At 47.6% G+C, this 15,465-nt stretch overlaps 1 protein-coding gene across 1 annotated transcript; it reads left to right on the top strand.

The window, feature by feature from the left end:
• The first annotated feature begins 12,877 nt into the window (after positions 1-12,877).
• On the top strand, positions 12,878-15,258 carry LOC109784768 (large ribosomal subunit protein eL24). Its single transcript, XM_020343365.4, has 6 exons — positions 12,878-13,005; positions 13,527-13,570; positions 13,664-13,739; positions 13,840-13,941; positions 14,412-14,560; positions 14,922-15,258. Exons 2-6 carry the CDS (start codon positions 13,560-13,562, stop codon positions 15,064-15,066), a joined length of 483 nt encoding a protein of 160 aa, XP_020198954.1. The 5' UTR covers positions 12,878-13,005; positions 13,527-13,559; the 3' UTR covers positions 15,067-15,258.
• Positions 15,259-15,465: the final 207 nt, after the last annotated feature.

Below are 15,465 nucleotides of genomic sequence, written 5' to 3' on the forward strand. Positions count from 1 at the left end.
ATCCGTGTGCGCCTCGCGCAGATGCCTACTTGTCGCCCTCCCCGCTGTCCAATCGGGTTTTTCCTTGCCTGACCTCCCTGCCGAATTCGTGGGTCCATGACACGCACCCGCGACCACATTTCTGTGGTCAACTTTCCTGTCCTCTGCATGTGCATTTCCAACCCACGACCACATTGAGGACGTGAACATGATTTATCCATCTCACACCTCGAAAACAGGCTAGAAGCGCGCCCTCCGCGAGGTATATGCCGTGGAGCCCGATGAGCGGAAGTACAACCCTTGGTCGGAAATTTCCATCACCTTTGATCGACGTGACCATTAGACCAGCGTCCGCCACGGCGGAACTGCCGCGCTCGTTCTGGTCCCAATTGTTGGTGGTTTCCACCTCACCAAGGTCCTGACGAACTGTGGCAAGCCTCATCCATGCCGAAACATTGAAGAAGATGTAGTTCGATGAGTCATGCATTGAGCTGACTAGGACCAGTTCAAAGGTATCGTCCCGGGCATGGAGGCCTGCTACATCGGAAGGGTCACCCTAGACGTGGTGTTCGGTACCCCGGATAACTATCGTTTGGAGTCTTATGCTTCAACATAGTAACCTTCAGAAGCGGCTACCACGCCCTCCTAGGTCAGACAACATTTGCTCGATTCGGTGTTGTACCACATTATGCTTACCTGAACAAACATAAAGTGCCGACCCTCTCAATAAAGATTACTTGGTGCCCTTTGTGATTGGCTTGATTCAGTGTTGTCTCCACCTGCGAATCGATTTCACACGCTGCTATGGTTGCACCCCCTACACAACCCATCTATGGATCCACCACGCCCGTCACCTCCCTTCCGCCCGGACCTAACAATCACCTCAGCTCGGGTTCCGGTTTAGGCGTGCCTCGCTTCCACAAGCTTGACTTCCCTGATGATGGTTCGGTCAATCCTCTTGGTTGGCTCCATAGGTGCGAGTAGTTTTTCCACGGATAGCGCACGGCCAAAGCTAACAAGCTATGGACTGCAGTGTACCACCTCACCAGTGACGCTCAGTTCTGGTACTTATAGCTCGAGCGTGATTTCGGCTTGCCGACATGGGAGCGGTTCAAGGAAGCTTGCCATGTTCAGTTTGGGTCATCGCTTTGTGCCAATCCTTTGGGCGAGTTAGCACGTCTGCCATTCACATCCTCGGTTGCTGACTATGCTAGCAGGTTTCTAGCACTCATGTACCGCAAACAATGAGTCATTAACACCGTCCCAGCAACGGTTGTGTACACAGCAGGGCTGCCCGATGGTCTTCGCATTGACGTCGAGCTTCAGCGGCCATCTGACCTCCACACCGCCTGTTGGAGAACGTAGTAATTTCAAAAAAATTCCTACGCACACGCAAGATCATGGTGATGCATAGCAACGAGAGGGGAGAGTGTTGTCCACGTACCCTCGTAGACCGACAGCGGAAGCGTTATCACAACGCGGTTGATGTAGTCGTACGTCTTCACGATCCGACCGATCAAGTACCGAACGCACGACACCTCCGAGTTCTACACACGTTCAGCTCGATGACGTCCCTCGAACTCCGATCCAGCCGAGTGTTGAGGGAGAGTTTCGTCAGCACGACGGCGTGGTGACGATGATGATGTTCCACCGGCGCAGGGCTTCGCCTAAGCTCCGCAACGGTATTATCGAGGTGTAATATGGTGGAGGGGGGCACCGCACACGGCTAAGAGATCTCAAGGATCAATTGTTGTGTCTCTGGGGTGCCCCCCTGCCCCCGTATATAAAGGAGCAAGGGAGGAGGAGGCCGGCCCTAGGAGGGGGCGCACCAAGTGTGGAGTCCTACTAGGACTCCCTAGTCCTAGTAGGATTCCACCTCCCATATGGAATAGGAAAAGAGGAAGGGAAAAAGAGAAGGAAGGAAGGGGGCGCCCCCCTTCCCTAGTCCAATTCGGACCAGACCAAGGGGAGGGGTGCGGCCACCCTTGAGGCCCTTTTTTTTCTTTCCCGTATGGCCCAATAAGGCCCAATACGTATTCCCGTAACTCTCCGGTACTCCGAAAAATACCCGAATCACTCGGAACCTTTCCGAAGTCCGAATATAGTCGTCCAATATATCGATCTTTACGTCTCGACCATTTCGAGACTCCTCGTCATGTCCCCGATCTCATCCGGGACTCCGAACTCCTTCGGTACATCAACATACATAAACTCATAATAAAACTGTCATCGTAACTTTAAGCGTGCGGACCCTACGGGTTCGAGAACTATGTAGACATGACCGAGACACGTCTCCGGTCAATAACCAATAGCGGGACCTGGATGCCCATATTGGCTCCCACATATTCTACGAAGATCTTTATCGGTCAGACCGCATAACAACATACGTTGTTCCCTTTGTCATCAGTATGTTACTTGCCCGAGATTCGATCGTCGGTATCTCGATACCTAGTTCAATCTTGTTACCGGCAAGTCTCTTTACTCGTTCCGTAACACATCATCCCGCAACTAACTTATTAGTCACAATGCTTGCAAGGCTTATAGTGATGTGCATTACCGAGTGGGCCTAGAGATACCTCTCCGACAATCGGAGTGACAAATCCTAATCTCGAAATACGCCAACCCAACAAGTACCTTTGGAGACACCTGTAGAGCACCTTTATAATCACCCATTTACGTTGTGACGTTTGGTAGCACACAAAGTGTTCCTCCGGTAAACGGGAGTTGCATAATCTCATAGTCATAGGAACATGTATAAGTCATGAAGAAAGCAATAGCAACATACTAAACGATCGGGTGCTAAGCTAACGGAATGGGTCAAGTCAATCACGTCATTCTCCTAATGAGGTGATCTCGTTAATCAAATGACAACTCATGTCTATGGCTAGGAAACATAACCATCTTTGATTAACGAGCTAGTCAAGTAGAGGCATACTAGTGACACTCTGTTTGTCTATGTATTCACACATGTATTATGTTTCCGGTTAATACAATTCTAGCATGAATAATAAACATTTATCATGATATAAGGAAATAAATAATACTTTATTATTGCCTCTAGGGCATATTTCCTTCACCGCCATCTCCTTTGCCAAGGCCTATGAGCAGCGACATTTCCCTCCAACAACGTCACCGCACCTGCCTTCTGGTTCTACATTGCTCTTGTGCCCCTCCGATCTTCATGCGGTCAATGCAGCTACAAATATCTTCCATGCTAGCCCCACTAGCACATGTTCTGCCGTCAACCACTCTAGAGCCAACCCCGCCACGGTAGGTTCAGAGCCAGCTAAGTTAGCAGAACGTCGTCGCCAAGGCCTTTTGCTTCAAGTGCGATGAGATTTATGTTTGGGGTCACTGGTGCAGCTCTTCTTCACCGAGGCTGATGACTATGACCAAGATAGTTCCACATCGAAAAAAAATCCATTTTACTACCCTAAATAAAGTTGGTGGTTCAAATTACCCCCTCATCTATTTTTCTGCTACTTTCACCCCCTAAACATGTTGGAAATATGCCCTAGAGGCAATAATAAATGGTTATTATTATATTTCTTTGTTCATGATAACCGTCTATTGTTCATGCTATAATTGTGTTATCCGGAAATCGTAATACATGTGTGAATACATAGACCACAACGTGTCCCTAGTAAGCCTCTAGTTGACTAGCTCGTTGATCAACAGATAGTCATGGTTTCCTGACTATGGACATTGGATGTCGTTGATAACGGGATCACATCATTAGGAGAATGATGTGATGGACAAGACCCAATCCTAAGCATAGCATAAAAGATCGTGTAGTTTCGTTTGCTAGAGCTTTTCCAATGTCAAGTATCTTTTCCTTAGACCATGAGATCGTGCAACTCCCGGATACCGTAAGAGTGCTTTGGGTGTGCCAAACGTCACAACGTAACTGGGTGACTATAAAGGTGCACTACGGGTATCTCCGAAAGTGTCTGTTGGGTTGGCACGGATCGAGACTGGGATTTGTCACTCCGTGTGACGGAGAGGTATCTCTGGGCCCACTCGGTAATGCATCATCATAATGAGCTCAATGTGACTAACGCGTTAGTCACGGGATCATGCATTGCGGTACGAGTAAAGAGACTTGCCGGTAACGAGATTGAACAAGGTATTGGGATACCGACGATCGAATCTCGGGCAAGTAACATATCGATTAACAAAGGGAATTGTATACGGGATTGATTGAATCCTCGACATCGTGGTTCATCCGATGAGATCATCGTGGAACATGTGGGAGCCAACATGGGTATCCAGATCCCGCTGTTGGTTATTGACCGGAGAGGCGTCTCGGTCATGTCTACATGTCTCCCGAACCCGTAGGGTCTACACACTTAAGGTTCGGTGACGCTAGGGTTGTAGAGATATGTGTATGCGGAAACCCGAAAGTTGTTCAGAGTCCCGGATGAGATCCCGGACGTCACGAGGAGTTCCGGAATGGTCCAGAGGTGAAGAATTATATATAGGAAGTCAAGTTTCGGCCACCGGGAAAGTTTCGGGGGTTACCGGTATTGTACCGGGACCACCGGAAGGGTCCCGGGGGTCCACCGGGTGGGGCCACCTATCCCGGAGGGCCCCGTGGGCTGAAGTGGGAAGGGAACCAGCCCCTAGTGGGCTGGGCGCCCCCCATGGGCCTCCCCCCATGCGCCTAGGGTTGGAAACCCTAGGGTGGGGGGCCTTCCCACTTGCCTTGGGGGGCAAGGCACCCCCTTGGCCGGCGCCCCCCACCCTAGATGGGGTTTGGCCGCCCCCCCTCCCAGGGGGCCTATATACAGGGGGGAGGGAGGGCAGCAAGATCACAACCTTGGGCGCCTCCCTCCTCCCCTGCTACACCTCTCCCTCTCGCAGAAGCTCGGCGAAGCCCTGCCGAGACCCGCTACATCCACCACCACGTCGTCGTGCTGCTGGATCTCCATCAACCTCTCCTTCCCCCTTGCTGGATCAAGAAGGAGGAGATGTCGCTGCACCGTACGTGTGTTGAATGCGGAGGTGCCGTCCGTTCGGCACTCGGTCATCGGTGATTTGGATCACGACGAGTACGACTCCGTCATCCACGTTCATTGGAACGCTTCCGCTCGCGATCTACAAGGGTATGTAGATGCACTCCTTTCCCCTCGTTGCTAGTATACTCCATAGATGCATCTTGGTGAGCGTAGGAAAATTTTAAAATTATGCTACGATTCCCAACAGTGGCATCATGAGCCAGGCCTATGCGTAGTTACTATGCACGAGTAGAACACAAAGCAGTTGTGGGCGTTGATGTTGCCAATTCTTCTTGCCGCTACTAGTCTTTTCTTGTTTCGGCGGTATTGTAGGATGAAGCGGCCCGGACCGACCTTACACGTACGCTTACGTGAGACAGGTTCCACCGATTGACATGCACTAGTTGCATAAGGTGGCTAGCGGGTGTCTGTCTCTCCTACTTTAGTCGGAACGGATTCGATGAAAAGGGTCCTTATGAAGGGTAAATAGAAATTGGCAAATCACGTTGTGGTCATACGTAGGTAAGAAACGTTCTTGCTAGAAACATACAAACCACGTAAAAACTTGCAACAACAATTAGAGGACGTCTAACTTGTTTTTGCAGCATGTGTTATGTGATGTGATATGGCCAGAAGATGTGATGAATGATATATGTGATGTATGAGATTGATCATATTCTTGTAATAGGAATCACGACTTGCATGTTGATGAGTATGACAACCGGCAGGAGCCATAGGAGTTGTCTTTATTATTTTGTATGACCTGCGTGTCATTGAATAACGCCATGTAAATTACTTTACTTTGTTGCTAAACGCGTTAGCCATAGAAGTAGAAGTAATCGTTGGCGTGACGACTTCATGAAGACACAATGATGGAGATCATGGTGTCATGCCGGTGACGAAGATGATCATGGTGCCCCGAAGATGGAGATCAAAGGAGCATAATGATATTGGCCATATCATGTCACTATTTGATTGCATGTGATGTTTATCATGTTTTTGCATCTTATTTGCTTAGAACGACGGTAGTAAGTAAGATGATCCCTTATGATAATTTCAAGAAAGTGTTCTCCCTAACTGTGCACCGTTGCGAAGGTTCGTTGTTTCGAAGCACCACGTGATGATCGGGTGTGATAGATTCTAACGTTCGAATACAACGGGTGTTGACGAGCCTAGCATGTACAGACATGGCCTCGGAACACACGCAATACACTTAGGTTAACTTGACGAGCCTAGCATGTACAGACATGGCCTCGGAACACGGAGGACCGAAAGGTCGAGCATGAATCGTATAGAAGATACGATCAACATGGAGATGTTCACCGATCTTGACTAGTCCGTCTCACATGATGATCGGACACGGCCTAGTTAACTCGGATCATGTTTCACTTAGATGACTAGAGGGATGTCTATCTGAGTGGGAGTTCATTAAATAATTTGATTAGATGAACTTAATTATCATGAACTTAGTCTAAAATCTTTACACTATGTCTTGTAGATCAAATGGCCAACGTTGTCCTCAATTTCAACGCGTTCCTAGAGAAAACCAAGCTGAAAGATGATGGCAGCAACTATACGGACTGGGTCCGGAACCTGAGGATCATCCTCATAGCAGCCAAGAAAGATTATGTCTTAGAAGCACCGCTAGGTGATGCACCAATCCCACAGAACCAAGACGTTATGAACGCTTGGCAGCAGCGTGCTGATGATTACTCCCTCGTTCAGTGCGGCATGCTTTACAGCCTAGAACCGGGTCTCCAAAAGCGTTTTGAGAAACATGGAGCATATGAGATGTTCGAGGAGCTGAAATTGGTTTTCCAAGCTCATGCCCGGGTCGAGAGATATGAAGTCTCCGACAAGTTCTTCAGCTGTAAAATGGAGGAAAATAGTTCTGTAAGTGAGCACATACTCAGAATGTCTGGGTTGCACAACCGCTTGACTCAGCTGGGAGTTCATCTCCCGGATGACGCGGTCATTGACAGAATCCTTCAGTCGCTTCCACCAAGCTTCAAGAGCTTTGTGATGAACTACAATATGCAGGGGATGGAAAAGACCATTCCTGAGGTATATTCGATGCTGAAATCAGCGGAGGTGGAAATCAGAAAAGAACATCAAGTGTTGATGGTGAATAAAACCACTAAGTTCAAGAAGGGCAAGGGTAAGAAGAACTTCAAGAAGGACGGCAAGGGAGTGGCCGCGCCCGGTAAACCAGTTACTGGGAAGAAGTCAAAGAATGGACCCAAGCCTGAAACTGAGTGCTTTTATTGCAAGGGAAGTGGTCACTGGAAGCTGAACTGCCCCAAATACTTAGCGGAAAAGAAGGCCGGCAACACCAAAGGTATATGTGATATACATGTAATTGATGTGTACCTTACCAGTACTCGTAGTAGCTCCTGGGTATTTGATACCGGTGCGGTTGCTCATATTTGTAACTCAAAACAGGAACTACGGAATAAACGGAGACTAGCGAAGGACGAGGTGACGATGCGCGTCGGGAATGGTTCCAAGGTCGATGTGATCGCCGTCGGCACGCTACCTCTGCATCTACCCACGGGATTAGTTTTATACCTCAATAATTGTTATTTAGTGCCAGCTTTGAGCATGAACATTGTATCTGGATCTCGTTTAATTCGAGATGGCTACTCATTTAAATCCGAGAATAATGGTTGTTCTATTTATTTGAGAGATATGTTTTATGGTCATGCCCCGCTGGTCAATGGTTTATTTTTGATGAATCTCGAACGTGATGTTACACATGTTCATAGTGTGAATACCAAAAGATGTAAAGTTGATAACGATAGTCCCACATACTTGTGGCACTGCCGCCTTGGTCACATTGGTGTCAAGCACATGAAGAAGCTCCATGCAGATGGACTTTTGGAGTCTCTTGATTACGAATCATTTGACACGTGCGAACCATGCCTCATGGGTAAGATGACCAAGACTCTGTTCTCCGGAACAATGGAGCGAGCAACCAACTTATTGGAAATCATACATACCGATGTGTGCGGTCCAATGAGTGTTGAGGCTCGCGGTGGCTATCGTTATGTTCTCACTCTCACTGATGACTTAAGTAGATATGGGTATGTCTACCTAATGAAATACAAGTCTGAGACCTTTGAAAAGTTCAAGGAATTTCAGAATGAGGTGGAGAATCAACGTGACCGAAAGATAAAGTTCTTACGATCAGATCGTGGGGGAGAATATTTAAGTCACGAATTTGGTACACACTTAAGGAAATGTGGAATAGTTTCACAACTCACGCCGCCTGGAACACCTCAGAGAAATGGTGTGTCCGAACGTCGTAATCGCACTCTATTGGATATGGTGCGATCTATGATGTCTCTTACCGATTTACCGCTCTCATTTTGGGGCTATGCTTTAGAGACTGCCGCATTCACTTTAAATAGGGCTCCGTCGAAATCCTTTGAGACGACACCGTATGAATTATGGTTTGGGAAGAAACCTAAGCTGTCGTTTCTAAAAGTTTGGGGATGCGATGCTTATGTCAAGAAACTTCAACCTGAAAAGCTCGAACCCAAGTTGGAGAAATGCGTCTTCATAGGATACCCTAAGGAAACTATTGGGTATACCTTCTACCTCAGATCTGATGGCAAGATCTTCGTTGCCAAGAACGGGTCCTTTCTGGAGAAGGAGTTTCTCTCGAAAGAATTGAGTGGGAGGAAAGTAGAACTTGATGAGGTGATAGTCACCCCTTCTGAACCGGAAAGTAGCGCAGCGCGGGAAAATGTTCCTGTGGTGCCTACACCGACTGGGGAGGAAGTTAATGATGATGATCATGAAGCTTCGGATCAAGTTACTGAACTTCGTAGGTCCACAAGGACACGTTCCGCACCAGAGTGGTACGGCAACCCTGTCCTGGAAATCATATTGTTAGACAACGGTGAACCTTCAAACTATGAAGAAGCGATGGCGGGCCCGGATTCCGACAAATGGCTAGAAGCCATGAAATCCGAGATAGGATCCATGTATGAAAACGAAGTATGTACTTTGACTGACTTGCCCGATGATCGGCGAGCCATAGAAAACAAATGGATCTTTAAGAAGAAGACGGACGCGGATGGTAATGTGACCATCTACAAAGCTCGACTTGTCGCTAAGGGTTATCGACAAGTTCAAGGGGTTGACTACGATGAGACTTTCTCACCCGTAGCGAAGCTGAAGTCCGTCCGAATCATGTTAGCAATTGCCGCATACTATGATTATGAGATATGGCAGATGGACGTCAAAACGGCATTCCTTAACGGCTTCCTTAAGGAAGAGTTGTATACGATGCAGCCGGAAGGTTTTGTCGATCCTAAGAATGCTAACAAAGTATGCAAGCTCCAGCGCTCAATCCTATGGGCTAGTGCAAGCATCTCGGAGTTGGAACATTCGCTTTGATGAGATGATCAAAGCGTTTGGGTTTACACAGACTTATGGAGAAGCCTGTGTTTACAAGAAAGTGAGTGGGAGCTCTGTAGCATTTCTCATATTATATGTGGATGACATACTATTGATAGGAAATGATATGGAATTCTTGGAAAGTATAAAGGCCTATTTGAATAAGTGTTTTTCAATGAAGGACCTTGGAGAAGCTGCTTATATATTAGGCATCAAAATCTATAGAGATAGATCGAGACGCCTCATTGGTCTTTCACAGAGTACATACCTTGACAAGATATTGAAGAAGTTCAATATGGATCAGTCCAAGAAGGGGTTCTTGCCTGTATTGCAAGGTGTGCAATTGAGCACGGCTCAATGCCCGACCACGGCAGAAGATAGAGAAAAGATGAGTGTCATCCCCTATGCCTCGGCCATAGGGTCTATTATGTATGCCATGCTGTGTACCAGACCTGATGTAAACCTTGCCGTAAGTTTGGTAGGAAGGTACCAAAGTAATCCCGACATGGAACACTGGACAGCGGTCAAGAATATCCTGAAGTACCTGAAGAGGACTAAGGATATGTTTCTCGTTTATGGAGGTGACGAAGAGCTCGTCGTAAAGGGTTACGTCGACGCTAGCTTCGACACAGATCTGGATGACTCGAAGTCACAAACCGGATACATGTATATTTTGAATGGAGGAGCAGTAAGCTGGTCCAGTTGCAAGCAAAGCGTCGTGGCGGGATCTACATGTGAAGCGGAGTATATGGCGGCCTCGGAGGCAGCGCAGGAAGCAGTCTGGATGAAGGAGTTCATTACCGACCTAGGGGTGATTCCCAATGCGTCGGGCCCGATGACTCTCTTCTGTGACAACACTGGAGCTATTGCCCTTGCGAAGGAGCCCAGGTTTCACAGGAAGACCAGGCATATCAAGCGTCGCTTCAACTCCATTCGTGAAAGTGTTCAAAATGGAGACATAGATATTTGTAAAGTACATACGGACCTGAATGTAGCAGATCCGTTGACTAAACCTCTCCCTAGAGCAAAACATGATCAACACCAGGACGCAATGGGTGTTCAATTCATCACAATGTAACTAGATTATTGACTCTAGTGCAAGTGGGAGACTGTTGGAAATATGCCCTAGAGGCAATAATAAATGGTTATTATTATATTTCTTTGTTCATGATAATCGTCTATTGTTCATGCTATAATTGTGTTATCCGGAAATCGTAATACATGTGTGAATACATAGACCACAACGTGTCCCTAGTAAGCCTCTAGTTCACTAGCTTGTTGATCAACAGATAGTCATGGTTTCCTGACTATGGACATTGGATGTCGTTGATAACGGGATCACATCATTAGGAGAATGATGTGATGGACGAAGACCCAATCCTAAGCATAGCATAAAAGATCGTGTAGTTTCGTTTGCTAGAGCTTTTCCAATGTCAAGTATCTTTTCCTTAGACCATGAGATCGTGCAACTCCCGGATACCGTAAGAGTGCTTTGGGTGTGCCAAACGTCACAACGTAATTGGGTGACTATAAAGGTGCACTACGGGTATCTCCGAAAGTGTCTGTTGGGTTGGCACGGATCGAGACTGGGATTTGTCACTCCGTGTGACGGAGAGGTATCTCTGGGCCCACTCGGTAATGCATCATCATAATGAGCTCAATGTGACTAACGCGTTAGTCACGGGATCATGCATTGCGGTACGAGTAAAGAGACTTGCCGGTAACGAGATTGAACAAGGTATTGGGATACCGACGATCGAATCTCGGGCAAGTAACATACCGATTAACAAAGGGAATTGTATACGGGATTGATTGAATCCTCGACATCGTGGTTCATCCGATGAGATCATCGTGGAACATGTGGGAGCCAACATGGGTATCCAGATCCCGCTATTGGTTATTGACCGGAGAGGCGTCTCGGTCATGTCTACATGTCTCCCGAACCCGTAGGGTCTACACACTTAAGGTTCGGTGACGCTAGGGTTGTAGAGATATGTGTATGCGGAAACCCGAAAGTTGTTCGGAGTCCCGGATGAGATCCCGGACGTCACGAGGAGTTCCGGAATGGTCCGGAGGTGAAGAATTATATATAGGAAGTCAAGTTTCGGCCACCGGAAAAGTTTCGGGGGTTACCGGTATTGTACCGGGACCACCGGAAGGGTCCCGGGGGTCCACCGGGTGGGGCCACCTATCCCGGAGGGCCCCGTGGGCTGAAGTGGGAAGGGAACCAGCCCCTAGTGGGCTGGGCGCCCCCATGGGCCTCCCCCCATGCGCCTAGGGTTGGAAACCCTAGGGTGGGGGGGCTTCCCACTTGCCTTGGGGGGCAAGGCACCCCCTTGGCCGCCGCCCCCCACCCTAGATGGGCTTTGGCCGGCGCACCCCCCTCCCAGGGGGCCTATATAAAGGGGGGAGGGAGGGCAGCAAGATCACAGCCTTGGGCGCCTCCCTCCTCCCCTGCTACACCTCTCCCTCTCGCAGAAGCTCGGTGAAGCCCTGCCGAGACCCGCTACATCCACCACCACGCCGTCGTGCTGCTGGATCTCCATCAACCTCTCCTTCCCCCTTGCTGGATCAAGAAGGAGGAGACGTCGCTGCACCGTACGTGTGTTGAACGCGGAGGTGCCGTCCGTTCGGCACTCGGTCATCGGTGATTTGGATCACGGCGAGTACGACTCCGTCATCCACGTTCATTGGAACGCTTCCGCTCGCGATCTACAAGGGTATGTAGATGCACTCCTTTCCCCTCGTTGCTAGTATACTCCATAGATGCATCTTGGTGAGCGTAGGAAAATTTTAAAATTATGCTACGATTCGCAACATAAACAAACCCACACCGGACGAAAGAACCCCTTGGGTGATTTGTCTCCACTTGCTGCTGACGTGGCACTGGTCAACAATGGCCACAACTCCATGCTCGTCGCGTTGGACGCGGCGCCGCGACTAACGCCCACCGCTCTAGCTGAGGCACTCTAGTGTAAGACGGTGTGTTATGTGTAGCTGTTAACTCTTAATCATGTCCAGTGTATGCAAACAAACAACATGCACTAGAATGAGCACAACCCATGTGATTAATCAAACGCAGTGCGTAGAGGCGTTGCTACGATGCAAGAAGAGGGGATGCAGACAACGAATCAATATGTAGATGATGATTTTTTGCATGTATATGCTCAACCAGACCCAACTAGGACAAGTATGCAAAGTGACAAAAAAGATGCAGATAGCCAAACACACCTTTAATGTAGCTGCGGTTTGTTTTTCTGGAGAAATACTTTACCTTTTTTAGGCGGAGAAATACTTTATCTGTAGTTTTTTTAGGCGAACTTTGCCTGCAGTTTTGTTGTTGTTGAGAATAACTTTACCTGCAGCTAAACTTGCCGTTTCGCGGACAGAGGCCCAGTAGCTCTGACATCAAACTGGCCTGGCCCAACTGCAAGGTAGGTCTCCACCAATCGGCCCATATGGGCTTGGACGGCCTGGATCCTCTCCAAGGACCGTATAAAACAACAGGGCTGGTGCCGGGCGAAAACCCTAGCAGAGGAGGCGGCGGAGGCAGAGCAGGAGAGCGGCAGCTCGCGCGCGCGCCCCCATTGCCGCCGCAGCAGGAGCCCGCCGGTTCCAATCCAAGGTGAGACGGCTCTTTTCCCCAGTCGACTCACCAAGGCGCCTCTCTATTTGCTGATAGATTGCGTCATATGCGCGCATTACATGCGTTGTTGGTTGGTTCATGCCGCTGTAAGAACTACTGTACTTTGTTTGTGTATCATTTGGTCATGTTAAAGATCAGTTCTCTCTGTCAGCCATTAGCCTCAACAGTGTTGTTTTTTGTGTGTGTGGAGAAATGTCGAACCAGTGGCTTGTGTGGAGAAATCTCAACAGTGGTACTTACTGTGTAATTCACTTTTGCATGAGAGTTTTTCAATGTATCCTGCTCTGTACATAAGTTCCTGATCTTTAAAACTTGCTGTTTTGCTAAAACTTAATATAATGATGCACTGTAGTTCGGTTTGGTTTGTTAGTCTCTTTGATATGCTGTATTGTTTAACGAGGCAGCAAGGTTTCGTCTTTGAAGCTGTGTTATTAGGGGGCGATGCTTTCTTGGTATTGACTTATATTGTGGGTGCTGATATCCTTGCATTTAATTTGTAGGAGGAGCTTTGAAGGTTTGTCAGGGCAGAGAAGATGGTTCTCAAGTATGCTACTCTTTGATGTTGTCTGGGGATGTTAAAAGATTTGTAAAACTGCTTGCTACAATCTTACTTATTCCTGCAATCCTGTTCATACAGGACAGAGCTCTGCCGTTTCAGTGGTGCCAAGATATACCCAGGGAAGGGGATCAGATTCATCCGCTCAGACTCTCAAGTAAGCCCGTGTGTCCCTGTTGTTATTGTGCATGGAATGAAAACCAAGTAGAAATTCGCTGACATTGTGCTGTACGTTCTTCGCATGTACCCAAAATCAGGTCTTCCTTTTCTCCAACTCAAAGTGCAAGAGCTACTTCCACAACCGTCTCAAGCCAGCTAAGCTCGCATGGACGGCCATGTACAGGAAGCAGCACAAGAAGGTACATACTGATAAGCCAATTCCCTTGAATGATATACTCCATATACTACTTCAGCATATGTTTCATAATCTTAATAGTATGTCCTGTTAGAGTGATCTGATTAGGCAGTATAAGTGCAATGATCTGGTAGTTCATTGGCCTGCTTAAATATTTGCCCTGATTGGTAGTTTCTTTTCTGGTAGTTAGTGGCAGTAAAAGAAAGTGACATATCTAATCAGGCTCAGGGACTAGAATAATTTGGTTACCACATTGTCAACTAGTCTGCTCTTTGCTGACAGCATACGTGATATTTATTGCTTAATCATGTATTCATGTGTAGTTTTCATTCCTTTTGCTCTGTTGCAAGTGGATGTCTGCGCAATTCTCATCTCTGCTTAATTGCGTTTTAACAAAACTCTGTACTCCCCTGCTTCTTTTTTTTAAGCAACGACAAACTGTATGGGCTTATAATTTTTTGTGGTGTGGTGCAGGATATTCATGCTGAGGCTGCAAAGAAGAGGCGCCGCACCACCAAGAGGCCGTATTCCAGGTCAATTGTAGGTGCTTCCCTTGAAGTTATCCAGAAGAAGAGAGCTGAGAAGCCGGAGGTCCGTGATGCAGCTAGGGAAGCAGCTCTGCGGTAATACTTTTGCCATTGCTTTTGACTCCTAGATATTGTGATTTGTTATAACAAGAAACTTAGTACGAACAAACATTACACTCACACTAGGGTTGCTTTTGGCTCAGTCAGTATTGAACCATGTGGTGATTTAATGCCTGACTTCTAATGGCTCGTATAGCATTTGAAAGAAATACCTAGTTATGTTTGCATTATAGAAGGTTGCTCTAATTTGAGTTTTGAGAGGCTAGTTTTTTAGATGACACCTGTCAACTGAACATCATCCATGTAATATGCACCTGCCATATTTCTTGACATCATAGTTTTTCTATCTGATGTATATCTGTATAAGGTCCTTACTGTGGTAACTGATCTATAACAGTGAGATCAAGGAGCGCATTAAGAAGACCAAGGATGAGAAGAAAGCTAAGGTGGAGGTGACGAAATCCCAGAAGTCCGCCGGCAGAGGCAACGCCCCCAAACCCGGGAAGGCCCCCAAGCTTGGCGGTGGCGGCGGCAAGCGCTAGATGGTGTCCCTGCGGATCAATGCGAATTTTTGAACTAGTTACATGATGTCTTACCCCGTATCTTTTAGGAAGTTTTTTTGCTCAAACCTCCTGTTGCTGTCGGTATGCAGTATCTGGGTGCACAAACCGGTGGTGGATCAGTGTGAAAGATTGTTTTATGTTTCTCATCAATGTGAGATTGTTTTATGGTTATCTGGTTGTTGTTTCAGATTTTGTCTAGTTGGTGTTTCTTCCGCAACACATTGCGATGTTTGTCTGTCGTCTCCGTAGAACCTTTCTCATGCCCTTGTAACTGGGTGTTAATCGATCTGCCGCACGGCCTTCAAAATGCGGCCTTGAGCTGGTTATTAATTGAACGGCCGTGGCCGCCAATCGTGCCTTTAAGATTACAACACGCAA

The sequence above is a fragment of the Aegilops tauschii genome, chromosome 5 (assembly GCF_002575655.3).
Source record: "Aegilops tauschii subsp. strangulata cultivar AL8/78 chromosome 5, Aet v6.0, whole genome shotgun sequence".
Classification (NCBI taxonomy): domain Eukaryota; kingdom Viridiplantae; phylum Streptophyta; class Magnoliopsida; order Poales; family Poaceae; genus Aegilops; species Aegilops tauschii.

Coding starts and splice junctions, on each gene's coding strand:
- LOC109784768 (XM_020343365.4), top strand. Junction 13,942..14,411: donor ACAGGAAGCAGCACAAGAAG/GTACATACTGAT, acceptor GGTGTGGTGCAG/GATATTCATGCTGAGGCTGC. Junction 14,561..14,921: donor GCTAGGGAAGCAGCTCTGCG/GTAATACTTTTG, acceptor GATCTATAACAG/TGAGATCAAGGAGCGCATTA.